The following is a 26,965-nucleotide window of genomic DNA, read 5'->3' on the forward strand; positions in this document are numbered from 1 at the left end:
AGGCTGCCAGAGATGTGTCTTGGACTCTTGGGTGGAATCCATGGACTAGCTAAAGAAGCTGGTCAGGTCCTCTATAGGATCACATGCAGCTGCTCACTGAAGTGGTGATGATCCAGACCATCCGTTTGCCTTCTTTGTCTTTTGGAACACTCAACTCAGCTCATTTACTTTCACACAGCATTGCTGGGTGTCTCTGGTGTATCCTTTCTTCCCAATGCCCTTTGCATTGCTTTTGCTTGTTTGTAATTCGTTGAGAACAGATTGCTCTCTCCACACAATAGTGAGGTCCAGGATCTCCTACATGTTCCCTGCTAGAGCTTGTTTGTGACCCTGGGCATTCTTGGTCAGATGTGCTGCTGAGATGTGCTACCTGCACCGAGGTCTGCTCACAATGCTGATCACAGAGGAAATGGAATTCAATTTTTCCCAAGGCTTTTCCTGAGTATCTGGAGAGCAGCAGAGTTGAAAGTCCTGGCCAGAGCGGTCACAGCAGGGCAGTATAGGACTCCCTCCGGAAACTAAGAACGTCGACTTTCACAGCGCTGTGTCTGCACTACCCTAAAGTCAACCATGCAAAGTTGAATTTATTGTTACTCCTCATGAAAAGCGGTGTACCAAAATGAACTTTAGTGACCCTTAAAGTTGATGGAACAGGCTTGGTGGTGTGGACTCATTGTTTAGAAAACTGATCTAATGTGGCTAATTTTGATCTAAACTCCCAGTGTAAAGCAGGCCTCAGTACTGCCTCCATAAAACGGTCCATTTCCATTCAGTTTCTGTTCTGAGCACACTCAGCTTTACAGATGAAACTTAGCAGTTCACAGAAACCTGGCATGCATGTATGGAGGTAGGGTTGCCTTTTGTCTGGTAAAGAAATCGAGAAAAATACCGCGACTGCATTTTGGTGGCCTAGCTTTTCTTTTTTCCCCCCTCAAAAAATGTTTCTGGTGCTTTTTTTGGGGAGGTGGAGGGGAGGGTCCAGTATTTTTGGTGAAACCATCTGGCAACCCTATATTGAGCAGGGCTGCAGGATTTGGAATTATCCCTTTCACTTTCAGTGGGAGGGGAAGACTCACAAGTTATGGTTCTAGTACTGCCAAGTTTCATTTTTAAAGCAGTGTGCAGAAGAAATACAAAGTTTCATTTTCCTGTCATGTGACTCATTTTTAAAGTATGATTGCTCTCTTGGTGGTACGTCATGCATGTTTGTTGTCAGGGTGTGTTAGGCCATAGTTTCTACTGAATTCTGTAGCAGAATTGTGCAAGAAGTTTTTATCAGAATGAATGTTGGATGGCTAAAGTGAAACTGCATGCGTGCATTTAAGTGTGATGACGCAGAAAGCATGTTTAGTTTCAAGTTTGCATCTGGTTGTCACCTCTAAGAGCCAGGCTTCAGCCCTGGCAACAGGTTTATACACATTTTGTCAGTGAGTGCAAGTTTTGCCTGAGTAAAAACTGCTGCATCTCACCCAGGGACTCTCTTCTTCTGCTCATTCATATATACAATTTTATATTCATATATAAAATGATGCAGAGTAATTTCTAATGTTCTTCTCTCTCTGTTCTAGCACCTATACATCTGCACCGATCCTAGCAATGGTGGGAGCACTAGTGTAGATGCACAAGGTGTGTTTTTGCCAACATGTTGTCTAGATGTTCTCTGATCAGAGTTAAATGATGTAGTAAAAATCTCCAATGTCACTATAGTTACGAGTACCCTATATGTGATGCTACAACAGAAGTTCTGAAAATGCTCTTTGTAGAAAATAGACTTGTTAGTCTCTATTACTTTGTGTATATTAAGAGATCAATTGATTGTAACAGCTCTCATTATTGAAATGCTTCATTTTAAAAGCTTGGTGTGTAACAAAAACAATTATCGAAAAATACATTAGCAAATTATTCATCTTTGCTGTAGGCTATCAATTTATTTTAATTAAAATAGATCTCAAAAACTGGAATTTGAAAGTTTCAAAACTGCTTAAAAATGTGCAGCTTCCATTTTCTTATACACACCAGATTGTCTCATTCTAAAATTAATACAGAAATAATTTCCTACTTCAATGAGGTGTCGAGGCATCAGTATTGTACAGTGCTTTCTGACGAAAGGTGCTATTGAAACTTAATATACATGAATCCTCTAAAAACAATGAGCAATCCTGTGGCACCTTAAAGACTAACACAATCCAAGTCAGGGGCGTTGTGCGCCGTCGTAAATGCAGGCTGAGAACGTAAGTCGGGGTTTTTTGGCCCCTTCTGCACTTACAAAAATGGTTGTAACTGTGTGTGTGTGTGTGTATGTGTGTGTGTATGTATATATATATATATAAATATATAGTATCATGAGCTTTCATGTGCAAAACCCACTTCTTCAGATGAGATGACCTTGCGCAGAGTTAAAAAGGGGGACTCTCAGAATAAAAAGGGAGAAAATAATAGCAGTTGTCCAGGTGCTAATAAGGCTAATTGAGTGTGCTGAAAGTGTCCCATACTTAACATTTGATGTCAATGGGGTGCTGAATATATGGAAAACTGGTTTTATAATATGTTAATCAGTTCAAGTCTTTTTTCAGGCCAAGGGAGACAAGTGTCAAATTTACATATAAAGGTCAATTCCACTCTCTCTGTCCGTAGTTGGCTTGCTAAATTATTTTGTAGAAGAATGGCTACTTATAAGTCCATTAATGAGTGAAATCTCTGCATACTTACATATTGAGTAAGTCATTGAGCCATTTAAACTTTTTTAAATCCTCCAGTTAGCAATACATAGGATATATTAGTAGTAGTAGTACTCTGCAATTTTAAGAACATATTATTCAAGAATCTTATAGTACTTATTGAAGATGAGTACATAATATCCTTATTTTATAGACAGGAAAACTAAAAGCATGATTTCCATACACTATGACCATTTACACTTCTCACTGAACACTAGGCCTTAAGAGACTTGCACAAGGTCACAGAGCAAGCTAATGGCTCTGCAATGATAGATTTCTGCTCTTTTGCTCTATTTGTAACCCAAAAGCTGTCTCCCAATATTTAGTAATAATAATGTATTATTCAGAAGCATAATTTTGACTCGTGCACTTTAAAATAATAACAACATTAAAATGTCTCCAGGAAACACAGCAAAATCCCTTTTGCACCCTAATGTTTTCAGAGCGAGGATGACAAAACCCACAGGACGCAAAGTTTGGAGAAATTTGAAATCACCATTTAAACTTTGCAGCAGCACGTACACATCTTAATGGTGAATAAGCAATCACTAAAATATGGATTCCAAAGTAGAGGTGGAGGGGGTAATTAGATTGGTAATCAAGATGTAAGGCTCTTTATTAATGTTGTCCTTTCTACCATCTCCATTAATAAGAGCTTAAATATCTTACAGGTAGGTTAACACTGGGAGCTGACTCCATAAAGAAAGGTAGAGGGGATGCCACCCAACGTGCAAAAGGCCAGGGGTCACGTCCTGTTCTCCCTACCCCCACCCCGCAGCCTCTTGAGCTCGTGTGTGCGTCGGGTCAGGGGTGGCTGGCTCAGAAGGCGCAAACATCCAGGTTTCGATTTTCGAAGTCTCAGCTGCTCAAAATTCCATCACCGGCACCTCGCCGCCCATTTCCCCGAAATGACGTAGCTGAGAGGGCGGGGTTAGAACGTGGCCCACCCAGGCCTGGGTGTGGAGCGAGCGCGCCCGTGAGAGGATGGGTTTTGTTTACGGGCAGCAGCTGGGCAGCGCCAGGCCGCTCCGCACAGCTGCGAGGCATGGAGGTGCAAACAGAAGCTGCAGCGGCAAATGCCTTCGCGTACTGGTGTCTTGCAGCCCCTTCGAGATTTACCAGGTAGGAGGGTGGACGTCGCCATTGCATCCATAGGCGGTGCAGCAAGCCAGGGAACTGCCTGCAGGAGAAAGCAGCATGCACCTCTGCTTTGGGCTGGTTGCACTTAGTGCAGTACATGGACCCCCCCCCTTCCCTCATTTCCGCAGCAGACTGAAATATAGAGAGAGGGTCCAGAGACCATCCTCCCTTAACCAGCTCTACTCAATTCCCTCCTTCGGCAGGACTGCAGTGCATGGAAAGATGTATTTCTTTAGGGGGCGGGGTGCCTAATTCCACCTTCCGTGGGCACCCTAAACTTCCACTGAAGTTAGTGAGGGTGTTCCAAGAACGTAGGAGAGGGTCCATGTTCCTTAAAAAGGAAGGGATGAGACATATTCTACATATGCAAAATAACGGGTGTAGATAATTTTAGAGGCTTGCCTGGATGTGAGGTGAATTATGAGGCCATCTTTGTTCTTTCACCCGCAGGGTGCATCGTGTGTGGTTTGTTTGTGTTTTGATGACGTGTTTATAGAGCACTCCAAAAAGTGGGACTGATTGTGTGTGTGAATCTGCCTTTAAGAATGTGGCGGGACTTCTTTAGTGCAGTCTGGAAACGAGCACGTATTCTAATGGAGTTGGACTCACTTTTCCCACTGGGATTATTCTGTTGCTGTTTGGTTTTTTTTAAAATCTCTCTGCAAACTGAAAAGTTTTTTTTTTTGTTTAAAAAGTAAAGTGAATGGTTTCTGCACTTTTCATCCCTGTAATGCTTGTTTTTCTTTTAATCTTTTTCTTGGTGGTTTGTTCAAAAACAAACCAGCAGTTGTGCAATATTACAAAAATAGATAATTGTGATTTATTCCAAGCGGTAAAAGGATTCCAGATCTCCTGGAAAATCTTAGGAGTCCAGTAATTTCCCCATGCAGCTGTGAAAATTGATGCATTTAACTCTTCGGGGTTGAATATAGACAGTTTTACCACAGATGAGGGAGTCAGGATTTGTAGAATTGTATTCCCAGTTCTCAAATGGCTTTGCCTATACCAGGGAAATCTTGCAGAGATTTTTCACCATTGCTGATCTGATTCAGCTCCATCAGCAGTGCTAGGAAACCTTAGAATCCTAGACTCATAGAATACTAGAACTGGAAGGGACCTTGAGAGATCAAGTCCAGTCCCCTGCCCTCCCAGCAGTATCAAGTATGCTCTAGATCATCTCTAATAGTTGTCTGTCCAGCTTTGTGTAAAACAAGTTTCAGGTACCCCATTGACTTGGTCTTTTCTGGGTTGGATCACATCTTGTAGTGTTTAAAGTGTGATGGAAACTGGAGGCTGATGTAAACTAGGTTTTTCAAAGTTGCTTTCCTCCTACCACCCCTTATGGATGTAAGGCAGAGTTAACAATTTGCAATATTTCCTTCACAGAGATTGTATTTATATAGGAATTCCAAAGTTGCTTCTTAGGGTAAGTCTACACCACAACACTATTTTGAAATAACTAGTACTATTTCAAAATAACTTAGTTCGTGTCTACGCAGCAGGCAGTTATTTCAAAATAGTGTCAAAATCCTGTCAAGTTGGAGGATTTCTTACTCGGACTCCTGTAACCCTCATTGTAGAAAGAATAAGGGAAACTGAAGGAAGAGTGCTCCTTTTCGAAATAAGTGCTGTGTAGATGCTCCCTATCTTGAAATAAGCTATTTCAAAATAAGATATGCAATTGACAGCTCAATTTGCATAGTTTATTTTGAGTTAAGCCCTGCAGTGTAGACACACCCATAGAGAGTAACTCCTGGTTTACACATCTATTCCTCCTGGAGAGAAGACCTGGTATTATCATCGTTAGAGAGGAAGAGGTGATAACATAAACTAAAAGAGAAAAAAATCCTATCCTGTTACAATGATAGGATAACACTACTTTGGATAAAAGGACCAAATTCAGACCACAGTTCTGTTTTGGAAACTTATATGGAGATATACCATCTCATAGAGCTGGAAGGGACCTTGAGAGGTCACTGAGTCCAGTCCCCTGCCCTCACAGCAGGACCAAGTACCATCCCTGACAGATTTGCCCCAGATCCTTAAATGGCCCCCTCACAACTCTGGGTTTAGCAGGCCAATGCTCAAACCACTGAGCTATTCCTCCTCCCTTGCTTTATACAATGTTGGATACACCAGTTTTTTTCAACTGGTGGTACGAGTACCCTTAGGGATACTCAAGAAAAATCTGGGAGGTACTTCAACACAACTAAAATTTGGAGAACTGAATTTTTGTTTTAAGTTTCCCAGCACTTTATTCTTTTTTTTACTTTTTTATACCAAAAAATTTTATCACCCACCCTTCTATGATTAAATTGTTTAAACAAATGTGTTGCAATGGTAGAAAAAAAATTGTGTGTCTGAAAACTGTAGGTACTGGGAGATACTTTTTTTTTTTTTTTTTTTTTTTTGAGAAAGGGATACTTTATATTAAAAAAAAAAAAAAAGGTTTGAGAAACACTGGGATAGACAACTATCAGTTAAACAGAAGTTAACGTGTAGTGCTAAGTTTTGGCTTGAGGAGGGGAAGGTGAGCAAGAATATCATGCCTAATTATATCTTTTTTTTTAAATAAAACCACAGTGGCTTTTGGCTAGTTCTGTGACAAAGAACTACACCATTAAATTAATCAGATTCACATTTAATTCTTGTATTTAAGTCAGAGGGCAATAAAATGAAATTCTGTGCATTTTACTATATGTTTTCATGGGGCCTCGCTAGACTTATCCTAGAGTTCAGAATCTAAGTGGGATGAATACAGTTTATATAATTAAGACTGGGTAGGAGCAAAGAGTCATGCTTTCCACACCTATAGCCCTATTCATCCACTGATCTCAAAGGGACAGATGTGATATCTTCACTCCTACTGAAATAGTATCTTGCTCTGTGACTAGCTTCCTTGATTTCGTGGCTAGAGCCCTGTAAAAATCACAGTCTCACATACTAAGTTGAAACTGTGAACTTCACCTGAGACTTGGTGTTGTAAAAATTGTGGGAGGTGGAAGCAGGCATCCAGGCTCACTGGTCTCTAGCTTGGCGCTTGTGTTCCAACTGGCTGCAGGGTGGCTACTGTGCCTCATGTAAAACCAGCTGCTAATTCTTCTCTCTTCCGCCCCAAACTGCTACTCCAACTGAAATGGCTGTGTGCTACAGTCTGCACCCAGCATAAGAACAGTGTGCATGGACTTGCACTTCCATTCCTCAGCTTGTTGGAAAAATCATAGCACTTGAGGTCATGCATATTCGGTGACAGTTGATATTTGTGCTACTGCCTGTGAATTTAATTTAAAAAAAAAAAATCCCTGCCCCTCCCAGATTCTTTCTCATGGTGTAAGGTCTTCTTTTACTTAGAATGCTACCTGCACCTCTGTTCCTTTTGCTGTTTCTCTGAGTGCAACCCTGGTGCCTTTATCTCTCTGTCATGGGGTGGAATTCCACATTCCTTCCATTCGTACACTGGGCTCTGAGCTACCATACCTGTGTACTGATGATGCTCACACACCAGATCTGACCGACCCAGCACCTACAGTTCTTGCGTTCGGGGGAGGGGGGCCCGTGTATAGTGGCCAGACAGCACTCTTAAAACCAAATTGTTGTCTAACAGCAGGAACAAAGCATTTAAAGGGTTTTAAAACAGTCTATATCCCTGTCTATCTTAACTAAATCATTTCCTGTGGTATCTTACCTAACTTCTGCAGATACCCCCGCAGATCCTGAATAGCTGTCTTCCTCTTGAGGGAATCCATTTTTCAGCTATTCTAGCACTTCTTGATCTTTAGGTTCTTGGGCATTGGCCCTACTCATCAACCCAGTTTTGTACATGGGCTGTAGTCAGGAGGTTGAATTGTCAAAGTTCTGGCATTGCCTTTTAACAACTGATAAGTGGTTTATCTTCAACCATTTTGATTTCCTTCCTGGTTGTTTTCCTTAATGTACCCTATTAAACTAAATCATTTTTTATGCAGTAAACATCCCAAGAAGCAGGTCAGCACAGAGTAGTCCTAAATTATCACAGAGACGCTCCAAATCAGTCAAGAATGGAAAATGCTATTATCCCCATATTACAGATTAGGGGGGATTAAATATAGGTTAATTAACTAATCGGCCAGTCAATGGATTTTCCATCGACCAGTCGATGGATTGATCAGCAGGGGAGATGCAGCCGGCTCGCGCTGGGTCCCCCCCGCTGTGCTTACGATTTTTAATACATTTAAAAAGCAGAGTCGTAGCATCTGGGACTGGGCATGAGCCAGGAATCAGCTGATTCCCAGCTCGCACCTGGTACCTGCTACTCCCCTGCCCCTTGCGGAGATATGGTGCTGAGGGAACCGGCATTTAAGCTGGCTCCCCACCAGCAACCTGCTTCCCCCCCCTTGCTGTGTGGGGGAAGTGACCAGTCAAGGGACTAGTTGACTATCCGATACGGAGAGGTTAAATGATTTGCCCAAGATCTCTCCCAGTTAGTGGCAGAAGAGGGAATTTAATCTGGGTCTCCCAAATTCTATTCTATAGCCCTTATCACTAAAACATCCTTCCCCTCCTTTTAGAAATAGCAACAAAGATTATTTGTGGTTTAATGGGAGATCTGAAGTAATCCTTCTACTAATTGCTTTTGCTTGCATATTTTTTTGTAGCTTTGCTTGCCTCTCACTCATTGTCGACCCTTCCTGAAAATCAACTAAATATGATGTTTATCTTTTGCATTTTAGTTGTGCGTGGAACCACAGCAGAGATTGAAGTCCTATTGCACTAAGCACTATAAATACAGAGTAAGAGACGTGACCTGCCTTGAAGAGCTGACAGCCTAAATAGACACAACAGATAAAAGGTGGGGGAAAGGAAGAATTATTATCCCAGTTGTACAAATGGAAAAGAGAGACTAAGTGATTTGCTCAAGGTCACACAGGATGGCTGTGTCAAAGCTGGTCATTGAGCCCAAATGTTCTTGAGTCCCAGTCCCTTAACTTCCAGGCCAGTTTTAATCTCAAGATCCTTTACTATCGCTTTGATTTCTGTGATCCCAAGCATCCTCACATTGTTAATTTCCTAGATACATCTAGCATTAGTATCTTTACCAGGGAGTGGCAAACATTTACAAACACCAACTGCTGAGAGTGTCAGAAATCTCCTTCCTCCTTTTCCTAGCTACACCTCTCGGAGCTGTGCATGTCAGGCTGTTATACTTCCTGTAGCCCATAAGGTTAAGTTGCTTGCCTGCCATACCAGATAACATGCATTTCTTGAGTTAATTTATACTTTATTGTTGTGTTATCCAGTTTATACAGTATATATACCTATAGTCGTGGCTCAACAAACTGCGGCGAAAACCACTCACCAGCCCCGCAGTGCGCATGCGCAAACTGCCGGTGAACGGGGCAACCGGCTGAAATCTACTTGCCACAGGCGAGTAGATAAGCGGATTTGTCGAGCCCTGCCTATAGTGTTCGCTATAGGTATTCATCCAGGTATTCGTGGTTATCCATAGTATTAAGCTGTAGTTCAAGAAACCTACAAGCCTGTATCCTGTTTAAACAGCTAAAGCAAATTAATAGAGTAAGTTAGCATAAGTGACCTTTGGCCTAGATAAAATGCCTGTTTGGCTGTTCCTTGACTTTGGGGAATTAAATAGGAAAACTGAACCTACACTGAGTCAGTTCATCCAGTGCCCAGAACAGCTTGGTAACCACAGGACAGATTACAGGTCAGAGAAGTTGTAAGACAGGCCAAAGGTAATGGTTTCAGGAGTGAGCTAATCCTCATTAATATATAGTGATAAGCATCATAATCTACTAACCTATAGTAAGTGTACCTGAAGATTTCTTAGGATGAGGAAATAATAATTTGGGCATGGTAGATTGGGCCAGAATCAAACAGCGTCAAGGCCCCTATAAAAATATTGAAGCTAAAATGCAAAAGGAGTTGTAGTCATTGCAGCTTTTTGAGCTTGAAAGAGCACTCTGAGCTTCTCTGCCAATGGCAATTAGCTTAGCCCAGTGTTTCTCAACGTGGTCTGCCAAACCAACCTACTCACTGGCCGCTCTGGTGTGTTTGTTTACTGGCTCCACGGCCACGAAGCCTCGTGGCTTCCATTGACTCTGGGGAGCCATGGGAAGCAAATGGCATACTGGAGCCAGTGGAGCCGCAAGGCTCTGTGGCCGTGGAGCCGTAAATAAACACACCGCAGCAGCCAGTTAGCAGGTTTCTCAGAGTGGTTTTGCTAACCATGTTTAGAAACTGTGGCTTAGCCACTCAGCACTCTACATGCTTCGACCTTCAACTTCATTGGGCATACCAGAGGCAAGACTGGTCCTATGTCTCTTAACATCAGGCCTTCAGGAAGGGGTGTTATTATGTAAGTATCCTAAGTACTAGCTTAAGTATTTCTTTATCTTTTCTTTATCTTAAAGATGTTACTAAAGGGAGTCCAAGAATTGTATTATGTTCATGTAACCTCATGCTTCCCTAATATATGTTGTTCTTTCATTTGTTTTAATAAATATTTTAATGAATTGGTATTGTCCTCCGTTTGAGTGCCCTTACCACATGCCACAAAATTACTTTTCTGAGATAGACCTTTCAGTGTTCTCGCTCTCTCTGTAACCTGAATTGGGATAATAACCTAAATTGCTTCTGATCAGATGCACCCAGCAGCGAGTCAGAACCCCTCGTCCATAAATTCAGGTCTATATGTTTTACACTCTCTCTCTTCAAGTCCCGAAGAGACCATATCTAAATTTTTATCTATAATTTATCATAATGTATTCAATCTTGTAACATTTTAAAAAAATCTTTCAACATATTTACAAATGTCAGTGGGTGATAATTGTGAGGATTATTTAAAAGTGCTAATAACCAACTTTTTCGTTTTGTGGTACAGCTATCATGGTTTAGAATTAGGATTGTCAGCCCACCTGGTAGTTAGTGCCCTGCAAATCCACAGATATCTGCTTTATATCCACGGCTTGTTTTTGCAGATCTGGATGTGGATACATATTTTGTATCTGCTCAAGGATCTAAGAATAATTCTGAGAGTGCCAGGAATTAAAGGAACTGGCATCCTTAGTTGGGATATAACTTTGTGTGCATTTCAGGACATGGGCAAAAGAGCCTGATCAGTATGAAGACTCTTAAAGTATTGTAGGCCCACTTTCAGTACGTCAACATTGCAGCTGGGAGAGTTCAAGCCTGCATGATTCCCAGGTCTGAGCTTAGGTGGCTAGCCCAAGCTGCTGTTTGTTCTGCAACGTTTGCACTGCCATTCTTAGCATGTTCGCTTGAGCAAAGCTAGTATGAGTCTGTCTACCTCATACTCGTGGGAGGCACGCTCCTGGGTTGAGTATAATCATTCCCTTAAAAAGCAGCTTAGGCCCTGAACCTGGGTGGGTACAAAACAAAGGTCTCTGCATACAAAGTTTATGACGGGTTCAGAGCCATAAAGTAAGGGCAATTAATAGGTTGTATTGTGGTGTGAGAAATGTCCAAATGATATATCTTTTTCCAGATGCATCCTTGTTTAAAGCTGAGGGGCAATAAATAAGGCTCTGTTATTATTTTTCTGGCTCTGTGTCATGGAAAGAAGGCCAGCTTTTGTTGTGTTCTCTGAACATTTTCTGATTTGTTTCAGTATCCTTAGCTTCCAATTAAAGTATGAATTAGTGAAATACATGCTTTGAGCCATACAACAGTTCTTCCCACAATACCAGAGAAAATCAGACTAGATAATCTTGATATTTCTAAGGTAATAAACAAGCAGAAATTAACTTCTGGATGCTTATTATTTTGGCTGGCAGGAGGGGTATATCTAAAGTTAGAGACACCAGAAACTTTTGGGCCATACACTTACATAGATGATAAAACAAAAGAGTATAAGCCTAATTTTTAAGGCCACAAGTCACCATGAAGATCCAACACAATGCTGAGTTGGATGTGGATAATTCATTTAGCTGGGAAACTAGAACTGTTGCTTCCTTTTCAGGAGGGAAAAAGTTAGCTTAGTTATTAATGCAGGATCCTTGACATGGTCGTTCTAGACAGATCATAAATTGCAATGTCCGTACATCCCCTTGAAAATGAGCAATAAAGTACTGTCTGATACTGCAGTTGATAGTGTGAATGTGGACTTTTGTCCACGCACAAAGCCCCACTTGCTGTCAGGCACAGGATCAGGGACTGCCCATGGCCCAAATTTTTTTCAGGTGAATAACTGAAAACACATGTGGGCTAACACAAACAGGCACATACTTTCCTACTATCCCCATGTCTTGATATTTCTTTACTTTTTAGCTTGTGTATCCAGGCTGAGTTTTTAATTACAGTATTCCCTCAGTTACTGGGAATGGAGGTGGCTCGTACCTCTGGACAAAACATTGTGATTTTTTTCAAAAGTTTACAAGTGGACATTGACTGAAAAATGCTGCTTTTAACCATGTTAATTTAAATAAAACAAGCACAGAGACCGTTTCTTCACCTTTTGAAATCTTCCCCTTTTATTTTTTTAGTAGTTTACATTTAACACAGTACTGTACTGTATTTGCTTTATTTATTTTGTGTCTGCTGCTACCTGATTGCATGCTTCTGGTTCCAAATGAGGTGTGTGGCTGACAGGTTAGTTCTTTCCTCTGGTATTCGTAACTCTGAGGTTTCACTGTATTGTGTGATGTGAGAGGGTGTGCGAAAGCCAGTCAGAGAATTAGTCATGGAGTGACAGGAGCCACCTGCTGCCCTTTGCACAGAATCGCACAAAATGTAGACCTTGTAAATGTAAACAGTAGCAAACACATTTTTAAAGGTATTTAAAACATGTCTTAGGTAGGTGCTAACACAGTTGTAGATAGTAATTAAAATATGCTCCCTAACAAAAAGCAAAACAAAACACCTTTTCCCTTAGCCTAAACAGGCCTTGGGGAACGCCCTGTACAAATTTGACAAGTATATTTTTCCTGTGCTTAAAATTTTCATTTGTTTGGGTCACAACTAGATATTATGACTCTCATTTAAACACTGTAGGCACTACAACGACATAGCCATAGTGCTGCAGCTATGCCATTGCAATATAGACATTTCTTATATTGACGTGGTTAATGCATCTCTCTGAGGTTGTGTTTACACTAGAACTGAATGATAACTTATGTTATTCAGAGGTGTTAAAATGACACCCCAGCAAAAGACAAAAGTTTTGCCAACAGCAAATAGCCATCTGAACAGCCCTTTGTCAGCTGGATAGCTCTCCTGTTGGCAAAGGGAGTGCAGCTCACTGGGGGTGGAAGTATTTTGTCAACAAAAGAGTCAACGGTGGCTATGTTGCCTGACTTTTTTGCCACCCAGTTGTCTCCCTAAAAGTTGCTTAGCATAGACAAAGCCTCAGACACAGTTGCTGAGTCAACTGAAGAGTTCTGTTGATCTTGCTGTGTCTATCCTGAGAGTAAGGGGCAACCACCCCATGGCACTCAGTGCATGGAATTTTACACAATCCTGAGTGACCTAATTAGGGTGGTCTAATTTTTAAGTGTAGACCCGGACTGAGTTAGAATGTAGGAACATCACTATTGCCAAATAACAGCCTATCTTGCCATTTTAAGATTTTTTTGGGGGCATCTTTACTATTGAATGCAGAGACAAATCCAATTTTTTCAAAAGTTCTATTTTGTTTTCCTAATCTATTTTGTTTTTCTAATCTTTGCATACAACAACTATTTCAATGCAGGCTGAAAACTTTTGTGCAGTATATAAGGAACAAAGTGTAAAGTGCTGCAGTTTCCCTTGGGTGCCTTTTGGGACCTTTCAGTGCAACAATAATATTCAATGGGCCTGATGTTACTACATTCCATCTGTTTGTGGTGATAGAGGCTGGGAGACTATCTTTCTGCCTGACAGTTGTTTGGGGTTTTTCCCCCCTCTCCGGAAGGAAGGAAGGAAGGAAGAGAGGCTGCTTTTTGAGCAAGTGTTCACGTTTTCTGTTGGAGTGGTTTGTCTTTTTTTCATCTCTGAATTCTGTTGAAGGTGTTTGGCAGTTACTCTTTTTGCAGTTTGGTGGGTGTTTTCTGCTGATGTAGTAATGTCTGTCATTGAGGGCAGGGATAAGAAGTTGCATTCATTTTGCATGACAGGAAGGGTGATTACAAAGACTTCCTGGAGGATGAATTTCCTCAAGCATGGAGAGACTTCCTGTTTCCCAGTGTCGCAATAACATTCCCCCCCCCCCATCTTTTATTACAAAAAATATTTGTAGCTCTGGATTTTGGAGGCAGTTACATGCCTTGGGGAAAAAAGGGCTTTTCTACCTGGTAACTGTTGCCATAAGATGAGACTTCTCAATGAACTTGCAACAGCAACATAAAGTTAATATTACTCAATATAGCTTACTAGTCTATGTTTTCTCTTTAAGTAAGTAGCTTAACATATTATTTATCTTACAAAATGTATAACTCCAGAACCTGCAGGCTGAATAAACAGACTTGGGCTTTAACTTTCACACTTCCTGATTATGGTATTGCTAACACCAGATGTTTAAAAATCATTAATTGGGTCTCCCAAACTATCAAGATTGGCTTAAAATCATATTTTTAAAAAAATCACTTGAGCCTTTAGGATTCTGATCACAGCTTTAAGCTTTTTCTCCACAACTACAACCTCTCTACCCGTTCTCCCCCAAAAAAAGAGAGAGAAAGAAAATTAGGACTTTGATGTAATGACATGTCTATAGTAGGGATGTGAACGACTATCCAATAAGCAAATGCTTATTGGATAGTTGAAACACTACTTGACTAGTCACTCCCTTCTCCCCATCCTGCCTCTGTCAGAGGCGGGGGTGGGGAAAGAGGCGGGGGTGCTTCAAAACAGCAGTGCCGTGTGAGGTCAGCTGGGGACTCCCCTGCTATTCGTTTAGCCGATTTAATCTAAATTTAAGATCCCTAGTCTATAGGAACGAGTGAAACCTCAAATCATGAGTCTCAACAGAATCCAAAGACTTGGCAACACTGAATTTTACTCCCACTGAAATCAACAGTAGTTTTGTCTTTTGATGAACTAGGAATAAGATCAGGTTTTAGTGATTTTTATGCTTAGGTTGCTATCCTGCAGACACTTATACATGTGCTTAATTTTCTGAGTAGTCCAGTGGTACTATTCACAGTAAGCACATTCTTAATTATTTTCAGGATCCAGGGTCTTGCTATTACATTGACTTAGTTAATAAAGAAGAGAAGGGTCTTTATGGCTTCCCTTTCCCCCTGGCTTCTATATTTAAGTATTTCTGTGATTTTTATTTTTTAAGGAAGATTTACACATGGTGACGGATTTAGTATTTTTCCCCATCAGGAAATTCATGTTCTTTGGTTTCTTATGGTTCTGATTTTGCTCATTTATGTTGCACGAAATAAATAATTATGCTCATTCAATCCAGAATAATAGATGGAATCTTTGTTGTGAACTCCTATGAATAGACAAATGTTTGGCTGTTTTTTGAGAGAGAGAGAGAATTAAGCTGCAGGAAGAACATAGAGCAACATGTTTTATGTAGCAATTGGCAGTTCAGTGTTTCTGTTTAAATAAGCACTCAGCTGTTAAATTTCGATGTTTTTAAATTTCTTGGCTTTTGTTCCAGTCTTGTTTCCACTGAAGTCAACTGCTATCATCCTACTTCTTTTGTTGCTATCTGTTTTAGATCCTTGGCTGGCAAGCGCAAAAGAATATGCTTTGTCACAAGATTTCGAGTTCTGTTTCTAGTTGTGCTGCAGTACAGGATGAAGAGACTTTTTTGCTGTATTTCATCACAAATGCTTCTGGAATGAATAAAAAAAATGCAGGAGATCGCAAAAATTGAAAACTGGCCAAATTCCAGACAAGGTTTGGTTATATTGCGGAATAGGTTTTGGGTCATTTTCTACCCAGAATAGACTGAAACCAGGGGAGAATTCTCCTAACTCTCCACAGCCCAGCAGGAGAGGGAAGAATTGTGGAGAAGTTCTCCTTTTGCTTTTAGCACAGGAAAGATAGTTGTGGCTTCTTCACTTTAACTGTCCAGTCTCCCATTCCTTACAATTACCTTTTTTCTTTCTGAGGAAAGACATGAGCTTTTATCGGATTTAATTTACACTGGAGTAAATCCAGAGTAATTTATACAGGTTGAATATCTCTCAACTGGGACTCCATGGTTCGGCAACATCCATGGTCCAGCAAGACTGTGGAGATTGCTGGATCAGAGAGACCTGATGGAAGGCCAGAGGCAGGAGCCGTGCAGGGGCCAGGAACCCTTCCAGGCTGGCTGCAGGGAGTCTGTCTTGCTGCTTCGATCTTTCTTGTGATAAATGCTGTAACCACTATACACATGTTTGGTTGATTTTTTTTTTTTTTTTTTTTTCCTCTCCCGATCTTCCCTTCCCCCTTTCTATGTGAATTTATTAGAAAATCAGTAACAAAAAGCAAACAAATGTTGTAACCAAGGATCTTTCACTATTATTGTTTCATAACTTGTCTGTCAAACTTCTTTGTCGTGTTGAATTTTTTTACTTTAAATGGCCCTAAAATAAATATTACAGTAAACACATTTTAATTTTGGGCAAAAGCCAGAGACTTCACCTTGTACATTATCTACCTTGATTCTTGAAAAAACAACAATCAAAGTCCACCCTTGATAAGCTGAGCTATATTTAGAGTTGTTGTATATTCTGGTCTACACAAAACCAAACACATGCACAATATATATTAAGAAAACATTTCAGTAGCTGAAACTATTTCACAGTATTGTTTTTCTTCCTGTAATCATGATTTTTACCTGCGGCTGCTATTAAGGAGATGCATGTAGAGTTAAAATAAATAGATTAAAACTGAAAGACTTGGGGGGAGGGAACGTATCAAAAGTTCTGTTTAAGGCAACATGGGTAAAAATTTGCTTTTAAAATATTATTAAATATTAATTTGATTATTTACACAGTTTTATTTTATTTTTATTTTATTCAGCTTAGGGGAATGAAACAAAAGTTCCATCTTCATTATGAATCATCTGTGTGTGACCTGTCTAAGGCTTTAGCATAATTCTAAAACTTAGGTCCTATCCAGACTAAAAAATTAAACTTTGCTTTAACTGTTTTGGGGTGACCACATTTAAAGTTTCTTTACTGCATCTCCTAAAGCTTTCTAGTGTAGGTAGAAGTTAATATTTTGTTTATAGATTATTTCAGATCAGTTCTCCTTTTGGATTCTCGGGCACTAGCAGGATGATGTAAAATTTAGGTTGTAAACAGGGTGGTAGAATGTTTATTTAAACAAATAAAATATAACTGTTTCTGTGAGCTCCCTTCCATGTAGGATTGTCCTACATCATTTCTTCCCTGTACACAGACAGAATGGTGCAAACTAGTCTTCATCATTTGTTAATATGGTAGACAGTTTCTTTCATCTTGACTCAGGTTGATTAGTAGCTTGTTTCTCAAGTACTCCTATTGAAATCAGTGGTCTTTCTCCTGCAGCAAGGTCCTACCCAGCCTGAGGCCTGGTCCATACAGGTTGGACCTGCCTGGTCCTGGATGAGGGATTTTTCCAGATGAGGGGAGGTCATTTGAGGTCTCCTGCTGCCGCCCCCTCTACCACTTCCCCACAGGCTTTCTGGTTCCCTCCCCAGCCTAGCTGAGTCTGTGTGCTGGCTCCCTGCCCCTCCTCTTGCAGCCCAGCTGAGCCCCATGGCAGCTCCTACTGCCTTCTCCCCAAGCTCAGCTGAGCCACAAGCCGGCTCCTGCAGCCCAGCTCCCTGCCCCCTGCAGCCCAAATGAGCCGCACGCTGACTTCCAGCCTCCCCTTGCAGCCTGACTGAGCCATACAATGGCTCCTGGTCCCTACCTCATTGTAGTGCGCTGGGACTCTCTGATCCTGGAACATCTATGGCCATGCTGGAGCATGGATGTTGCCGGACCAGAGAATTCTGGATTTTAGAGGTGCAGCCTGTCCCATAACAGCTACAGTGGTACAGCTGCAATAAGTCCACTTCTATCATAGGCCAGGGTGATGGCACTGAGTGATGTAGCTACTTTGACCTAAGTTTGAAATGTAGAGCAGGACTTACAATTTACATCCCTGCATGCCATAGCTGTGGCTGCATATATATGTGGCAAGGCTGATGGAAGGAAGCATCTGTTAACTTAGCTAATGCTCCTCACGGAGTAGGATTACCTACAATGACGGCAAAATGCCTTCTGACACCATAAGCAGCATCGTGCAGGGATGCTATGGCTGTATAAAACTGTGCCGTTGTAACGTCCATAGAGAAGACAAGTACAGAGTATAATCCTGTAGTATAGATCTAATCTACACCAATGGAAGGAGGCTTTCCATCGCAGTAGGAATGCACCTCTTTGCATGATGGTTGCTAGATCAATGAAGCATTTTTCCATTTTGTATCTGTGCTCAGGCTTAGATTGACATAGTAACACCATTTGGGGTGTAGATTTTCCATATTCTAAAGTGTCATAGCTGTGTTCTCCTAGCTTCCAGTATAGGCCAGATCTACGTCTTTCTCTGTCAGAAATTCTGATTTTTGAGTTTGGTGCAAGATTTCCAAATTGATGGGAATGCTTTGCTATGCATTTGTTTGTTGGGAGTTTATGTGAAATAATTTTATGTGAAGTATTGAAACTTGTTTTTTCTCTTTCACTTTTGCAGTTTTTTTGGCAGAAACATTTCTCAAAGTAATTGCTGTATTTTAATGAATTTTAATCCTTTCTCCGAGACATGTTGGATGTTGTGACTACTTTAATTACTTCATGAAGAAATTTTGTTTTGCAATGTAAATTGCAAAAATATTTCTGGTTTCTGTCATTGTCCCCTTCATATTCTGCTGGAGTGTTTGTTACACCCCTTTCTTGTCTGTCTTACCTTAAACTAGATTTTGAGCTTTTTCTAGGCTGGGTTTTGAGCTCCTCTGGGCTGGGTATATTTGTTTTGTTTATACAACATTTTTAGGCCTTAATCAGATTGTAATGCAGTTTTGCTGTGAAGTTGTCTAACCAGAAAAGCTGATCAAACCACAGGAGAAATAACAGGTTTGGGTTTTTGTTTTTGTGTGTTTTTTTTGTTTTGTTTTTTTCAAAAATACTTTTTTTTTTTTTTTAAATCTAATTTGGTTCACTTATGGTTTCTTCCGGTATATGTATGTGTTGTAGCAAGGTCCTCGCTCAGGCCCCTGGAACCCCTTCTTCAGTCACACAATCAACTGGAGACTAGGGATGTTAAATATCGGTTAATTGAATAGTCGATTAACCTCATGAATTCTTATCGGTTAGTCGACTATTCTGTAGTCCCCAGGGGTGGGACCGACATCTAGTGTGCTCCAACCCCACTCTCGGAGAGCCCCCTGATACCCTGTGCTGCTGCTTCTCTACCAGAGGCAGCAGCACAAGGTTTCAGGTGGGAGCTGATCCACGAGGTGAGCCAGTTTTAAAAACCAGCTTCCCTTGCGGATTGGCTACCTGCCACGCCACACTGCAGCAGCTCTTGTTGGGGGGAAGGAGGAGGGGAGGGAGGTCTGAGCTCCTGCACCCAGTGGGAGTCAGAACTGAGCTGGGCTGCCTGCCCACCTGGCTCCTAAAACACTTGAAATGCATAGCTGCAGCAGGGGTAGGTCCTAGACTTAGCATGGTTTATTACCAGCTTGTGCTGCTGGCCAGCCTCCTAAACAGATTACTTCGGGGTGGAATGCGTGTAGTCTATAGCATTAACCTATAAGCTGATTAATTGACTAGACTATTGCATCCCTACTGGAGACCCTCTCTTGTGCAATAACCCATGTGTCTTTATTTTCTGTGCCAATTTTCCACCACCTTCTATTTGCGTCTGGAACAAAGTTCTGGAAACTCCGCTACCCTCTCCAGTTGGCTGGGGAGCACACTCAGCCACTCTCTGGCTACTTCTCCCTTTCCACTTCCTCTTTGCTGCCTCTCTGGCTGCTTTATCTGGCCATCTGGCTAATGAGGCTCACAGCTGTTTCCCATTAGCCCCTCAGGCATGGACTTTCTCAGCTGGCTTCAGTTGCCTTTTTCAACCAGGCTATAGTGGTAGACATCTGTCTTAGTCAGCAGCCTGTCACAGTGTCCATTTAAATAAATTAGATTACCTTCCATTTTTTTAAAATAAGAGTCCAACAACCACCTACCAGACAAAGGATGAAATCCGCTAGCCAGAGGTTGAGAGAAAAATAGTAAGAGGGAAAATGCGAAGTGAATTCTGTGGTCCAATTTCACCTCACCATCTTCAGCTGTTGGGATAGAGAAGATGTTTTTTTTTTTGTTCTGCTTAGACATTGCCATGTAAAATGTGAGATTAATTTGGATTACATGAACTAAAATGTTGGTTCCAGAACTAAAATGAATTATTGTTGCAACTGGGTCTGATCTCATAATTTTCACTGAAGTCCTTAGAAGCTGTTTATTACCTCTCAGGATTAGGTCCTTAATAAAAGAAACCGGCTTAATCTTTGTGGGGACGCTTTTTTGGGGGGGGGGGGGAATGAGGAGAGGAGCTGCACCCTAGCAAAAAGTAGAGTTTACATTTGTTTTTGTGTTTTCTCCTGTCAGCTATCATGGATCCCATGAGTTATGCAGAATTTATGAAAAAAACTGGAAATGACAACTTCAGAAATGGAAATTATTTCTTGGCCATCAGAAACTACGATGAAGCCATAGCTGTGCTCTTTCAGTTATTTCAGTGGAGGATGTAAGTATTCAGCTAATGTATGACAGAGTAAACGATGATAACATTTTAAAGATAAGTGGTCTGGCTATCTGAGGATAATAGGAATCAGGAATTTTTTAGCTCTTTTCGAGCTCTGATAGTGACTCTTCTTTGTTTTTTGGCAAGTCACTTAATATCCCCGATTCATCATTTCTCTATCTGTAAAATGGGCATGATGCTCATATTACCTGAACAGCCCTAAGTAAGTAAGAATTATACATTTAAATAAGCTTAATTCAAGCTTGAGTAATAATATTTATTGACTTTTTATTTTTTTCTTTTTCTCTGACTCTTTCTACTGGGATTGGGCTAGACCAGTGCTTCTCAAACTTCATTACACTGTGACCCCCTTTTTGTTGACAATTACTACACTATCCCAGGAGGGGTTACTGTAGCCTAAGCCCAGCTCACCCAAGGCTGAAGCCTTCTTGCTTCCTCCGTAGGGCCCCCAAAAGTCTAACCCCCATTCTGATGACCCAGTTAAAATGGGTTCCCCACTCCCTTTGGGTCCCCAGTTGCAGTTGGAGAACTCCCTGCTTTGAAGCTCAGACAGAAGTTACAAGCCTGCTGTAGGAGTTGGGTGGGTGAGATGCTGTGGCTTGCAGTATGGAGGAGTTCAACACACTAGCTACGCGAGGCTGTTTATTCAGTTGAGTGTGGCTAGTTCACTTGAATAACGTGGCTATTTGGCTGGTTGAGTGTGGCTAGTGTGCTAGAGCAGTAACCACTATAATGGCTACTGTTTCAGAACTGGTTGGACACCACGGAACTAGATGATCATGATGGCCCTTTCCTGTCTCAAAGTCTATGAGTTTATCTGATGTACTTATGCTCATTCCAGCCCCTCACACAAACTAATGAATTTATCATCGCCAGGGCTTCACAAACGGCGGTGAAACCTACTCGCCAGCCCTGCACTGTGCATGTGCAAGACCCGCATTGCGCATGCGTGCGCTGCCAGTGAACGGGGCTACCGGCTGAAATCTACTTGCCACGGGCGAGTGGATTCAGTGATTTGTTGAGCCCTGATAATTGCACTTTCCCTCTGAGGTAAAGAAGGGAGGTATGGAGATTTGGTGACAATGCCAGGATTATATCTCCGCTCCTCCTTGGTCCCAGTCCAATGCCTTAGTATCTGTGTTCAAGATCTTTAGTATTATTTTTTTGTGGGTACACTATCTTGAGTCTGTTGTTATTGGGGCACATACCTAGCACTCAAATGATCAATATTTAAGAACTAAATTAATGTTCTTCCAGATCCTCAGCTGGTAGAAATTTGACTTCCATGGAGTTATACCAGTTCACATCAGCCAAGGATTTAGCCCTGTATTTTTTTAGTTAATCCTTTGGTTGCTGAAGCACACTTGTTCTCCTTACCATCTGCAGGTCACAACTCCAGTGTTATGGTGTTGGGCCTAGTCATGAGCCAATCCAAATTTACTTAACTGAACCCAGTGCACTTTCTATATTTTCCTTCAGAGATGAAATGAAGGAAATAGTATGCAGTAGGGATGTACTAGTATAGTCAATTTACTGATTAACCAATAAAGCAAAAGCTTATAGGTTAATAATATAGATTACACACATTTAAATCCCTCTTCCCCTCACCAGTACATTTTTTAGTGAGCTGGCTAGCAGCCTGGCTCAGTCCCGGCTTGCACTGGATCTAGAACCTACCCCTACTGGGGTTCTGCTTATAAAGTGTATTAGGAGCCAGGTGGGCAGCCCAGCTCTCAGTTCCAGGTCTGGGAGCTCAGACCCTCCCCCATCCACCCCCTGACAGACAGGGGCTGTTGTCACCCTGTACTGCTGCCTTTGTATCAGAAGCAGCAGCATGGGGTGACAGGCCACGAGGGGAGCTGGCTTTTAAACTGGCTCAACTGACAGACCAGCTCTAACCTGGCACCCCATGCAGCGGTGTGGAGTGGCAGGGAGCTCCTCAGGAGTGGGGCCAGTGTGCACTGGCTGCTGGCCCCACCCCCAGGGACTATAGAACAGTTGAGTAACTGATAAAAATGTATGAGGTTAATCAACTATTCAGTTATCTGATATTTAACATCCCTACTATGCAGTCATAAAATAGACTGTATTTAACCCATATCCTGAAAAGGGAGAGGTGGAGTTAAGGTGGCAATCACAATTATAATTTTATTTCTTGACTTTACCTTGTAACATTAATGTTGTATTAAAGAAGAAGTTTTTTCCCTATGGAATATTGCTATAAGATTTGATAGAATTGTGTTAACTGAATTGGCAGGCTCTTTATTTTTAGGGGCTATCTTATTGTACCATAATTCTGTTCGGTGGAATACATTTTAAGATTTTTGTCAAATTTTTCAGTATGAAGTACCATTTATTGCTTTAAAATTGATTAAACATTAATATTAATTTTCTCAGGGTTTCTCAGAGAGACATGGCTGTGTTGTTATGCAACAAATCAAATGCCTTTTACAGCCTTGGTAAATGGGAAGAAGCATTTCAATTTGCCAATGAGAGCCTCCAATGGGATATGTCATACGTTAAGGTACTGCACATATAATCCAACAGATCAGCAATGCTTTTCGGTCTTATTATTTTAAACAAGATTCAGAATTAGTTTTTAAAAAATTATTACACAAATACATGATGTAAGAATAAGTGAATACCCTTAGAATCCCTAGTCAGTAGCTGAATATGTTTTGACATTTAAAAAAAATTGCCATTACAATTATTTTATTTGAATGACATGGAACTAGCTTACAATGAAATTCCCATGTTGTTTCATGGCACTATGAAAATTCCAGTACAGCAAACTCTCTTGTGAAAAGAAATTTCACTATGACCCTGAGTCAGTGAAGCAGTGAAATGTACGCTATGCTTAAAACCTAAGGCAGTGCTCCATGAGGGATGTTTTGGAGTAGCGATTTATTTAGAAATAAATGCTGTGTAGACAGTGCCAAATTTCAAAATAAGCTATTTCGAAATAACCTAGAAATAAGATACGCAATTTGCGTAGCTCAAATTGTGTATCTTATTTTGACCTACGGTGCTGTGTAGACGCACCCTTATTGTGTAAGCCATATACATACTTGAAACAGATGCTGAAAAGTGGTGCTTGATTTTTTTTCACATGAGCACACATTGAATGTTGCTGCACTGTAAAAGGATTGAAATATATTTGATAGTTTGTTCCTTGGTTATTTTCAGTCTTGATTGAGGGTTCTCTACTTTCTTTCTAGACACTTAATGAAATTTATAATGTATGGAATACAGGGGTGAGCATTTCTAATGAGTCAGGCTTGAGAAAATTGAGATTTTTTTTTATAGACAGGCTAGAAATTGTGAAATTAACATAAAACAGTTTTTTATCCACCTCCGCAACAATCTAGTGTTGCGGGGGGGGGGAGGGGGGGACGGGACGTGTGGCTTCTCCATTGCAACATCATGTCAGTGCCACAGTTAAGGTATATGTGTCTGGGGGCAGTTGGCACCCAGCTTTATTCAAGGCAAGGTAGCCAGCTTTTAACCCAACCTACTGCAGGCTTAGTGGATAGGAGGAGCAAGTAGCAGATATCTGCGTGCAACAATCTCATGTTTGGTATGGCTTTTGGCTGATTTTATGCAAGGCACAATAGATCATGCTATTGCAACTTAGAACATATACTGCGAATCGCATTGGGCACAAGACCAACATGCATGGATGGTCCACCTCTGCCTCTCTGCTGTTGGAAAAAATCTCAGCAGCTTGGGATAATTTGGGCTGCCAATTTTTATGCAAAGGAATGCAGCAATGAACTTTTGCTGACTGCATTCTATGTTTATTTTGTGAAATTCACTATTTTGCCCGTGACACTGTTGTGAATTTTATTTAAAAAATGTGACTTTTCTCAGGGCCCTGCCAATGAGTACCAGCAGTTGTTTGTTCTTATAGAATTCTGAGTGTAATGAGCTGAGAGAGTATTATTACAAACCATAAATTTTGTGAATCACCTCAAAAAAGATATTTTGGCCTTAGAAAGGCTTCAGAAAAGGGCAACTAAAATGATTAGGGGTTTGGAACGGATCCCATATGAGGAGAGGTTAAAGCGACTGGGACTTTTCAGTTTAGAGAAGAGAAAACTGAGGGGGGATATGATAGAGGTCTATAAAATCATGAGTGGTGTGGAGAGGGCCGATAAAGAAAAGTTATTTATTAGTTCCCTAAATAGAAGAAGTAGAGGACACCAATTGAAATTAATGGGGAGCAGGTTTAAAACTAATAAAAGAAAGTTCTTCTTCACACAGCCTGTAGTCAACCTGTGGAACTCCTTGCCAGAGGAGGCTGTGAAGGCTAGGACTATAATAGAGTTTAAAGAGAAGCTAGATAATTTCATGGAGGTTAGGTCCATAACAGGCTATTAGCCAGGGGATAAAATGGTGTCCTTGGCCTCTGTTTGTCAGAGGCTGGAGAGGGATGGCAGAAGACAAATCGCTTGATCGTGTCTTTGGTCGACCCTCTCTGGGGCACCTGGTGCTGGCCACTGTCGGCAGACAGGATACTGGGCTAGAAGGACCTTTGGTCTGACCCAGTACGGCCGTTCTTATGTTCTTATGTTCTAATGTGCATCTTGGGGAATAATTAGTAATTTGACACACGAACATTGTTTAGCTTAATGAGGATCTCTGAATATTTTTGTTTGCAAAAATATTTAATTTTCCAAAGATATTGGGTCTTCTGGACACTGAAAGATCATCATATTAAGAGGCCCACAATATTTTACAACTTTATGATGTTGGTATGTGAGTAATTTTCTCAACCATTTAAAATGTTGATAACAGTATTTGTATGTAGTTACACCAGATCCTGGAAATCTTATTCAGGAAAAAATCCTATTGTAAAATTGACAGTTTTACGTAGAGCTTTCAGAGATGGGCTCTTAATTTCTGAAATTAAGTAGTAATGCAATTTGATGACAATGGATTCTTTTCTTTGTGTGTGTGTGTGTGTAATTTTTTCCCCCTTCCCCTTCTTAGGGTTACTATAGATCTGGCTATTCGCTGCTACAGTTGTCGAGAACTCATGATGCAGTTGTTATGTTTTCTCGTGGTTTGAATCATCTGCGTGGTTCGATGGACCAATCTCAAATTGCTGATTTTTTAATTGGAATCTTCACATGCGTTAATGGTAAATTGGAATGGAAACTTGCATTTTATTTAGACTCTCTTAGTAGGGACAGGACAGGTTAGGGGTTGGTGTAGAATAATTAATTTGGTCACCATTGACCAGGGTCATATTTGAGGGATTTATTCAAAATATAAACACTTTCTTTAGGAGGAAAAAAAGTTAATTTAAAAGCAATTGCTGAAAATAACTTTGCAGGTTTTTTTAAATTAGTCCATTTAGAACACTAATGGAGGGAAAATGTCTTCAAATGCCTTGAAATTCCTATTATTTTCATGGGAGGTCAAAGGAAAAGAAGAGAGATCTCTAATTATAATATGGTCTGGTTGGCCTTTTGGCAACATGGACAACCTGGGAGGCAAACAAGGCTGGAGAAAAAGCAAATGTAGTACTGATTTTGCAATAAAAGAAAAAAGAATGGTCCTGGCAAAAGTTGAACTTTAACTTGAACTGCTATACCTAGTAAAACAATAGAACCGATATCAAGGGAAACAATCACAAGATGTTTAAAAGGGAAACGGAACCAAGAGTAATAAGCAGCATCAGTCTTCTCAGGCAAACTTGCTTTTTTGGACAGAACTGTAAAATTAGTGTATATAAAGAATGCAGTAAGTTTAATTCAGAATGGTTTAGAACAGAGTTGTAACTAACTAATTTGGTGCCTGAGGCAAGACCATCCTCAGCATGGGCGGAGATGCTGACATGGAGTGAGATACGAGCAAAGACAATGTAGTAGCTGTCTTTTCTGCGCCTCCTCAGCTATGCGTCCAAGGCAAGTGCCTCACTTGCCTTGACCTTGTTACCAGCCTGGTTTAGAAAGGAATACTGTCGTGTATTAAAAACTGACCACAAGATCTAGATCCAAAGCCTGTTAAAAAGGAATCTTTCCATTGCTTTAACGGGCCTTAGGTTTCACCAATATATGGCAGTGAATTTAACTGGAGATTTAGGGCCTAAAAGTCAGTACAGGCAGTCCCCGGGTTACGTACAAGATAGGGACTGTAGGTTTGTTCTTAAGTTGAATCTGTATGTAAGTCGGAACTGGCGTCCAGATTCAGACACTGCTGAAACTGACCGCCAGTTCTGACTTACATACAGAATCAACTTAAGAGCCCCAGGCGTCCCCAAGTCAGCTGCTGCTGAAACTGATCAGCAGCTGATTCCAGGAAGCCCGGGGCAGAGCAACTCTGCCTGGGGCTTCCTGTAGTCAGCGCTGGTCAGTTTCAGCAGAAGCTGACTTGGGGACGCC

General features: G+C 41.0%; 1 protein-coding gene across 4 annotated transcripts in view; it reads left to right on the forward strand.

Annotated features, from left to right (window-relative positions):
- The first annotated feature begins 3,636 nt into the window (after positions 1 to 3,636).
- The window catches only part of TRANK1 (tetratricopeptide repeat and ankyrin repeat containing 1), a 73,292-nt gene continuing 49,963 nt past the window's right edge, over positions 3,637 to 26,965 (forward strand). For 2 of the 4 annotated variants that reach the window (XM_075921798.1, XM_075921800.1), the window contains exons 1-4: positions 3,637 to 3,839; positions 20,420 to 20,558; positions 22,974 to 23,100; positions 25,569 to 25,719. In XM_075921798.1, coding sequence (XP_075777913.1) covers positions 3,794 to 3,839; positions 20,420 to 20,558; positions 22,974 to 23,100; positions 25,569 to 25,719 — 463 coding nt within the window. In that variant the 5' untranslated portion in view covers positions 3,637 to 3,793. Of the gene's footprint in view, positions 3,840 to 8,566; positions 8,686 to 20,419; positions 20,559 to 22,973; positions 23,101 to 25,568; positions 25,720 to 26,965 lie in introns of those variants that run through there. The other 2 variants (XM_075921799.1, XM_075921801.1) reach the window with 2 other exon arrangements.

Source organism: Pelodiscus sinensis, chromosome 2, assembly GCF_049634645.1.
Source record: "Pelodiscus sinensis isolate JC-2024 chromosome 2, ASM4963464v1, whole genome shotgun sequence".
In the NCBI taxonomy this organism is placed as follows: domain Eukaryota; kingdom Metazoa; phylum Chordata; order Testudines; family Trionychidae; genus Pelodiscus; species Pelodiscus sinensis.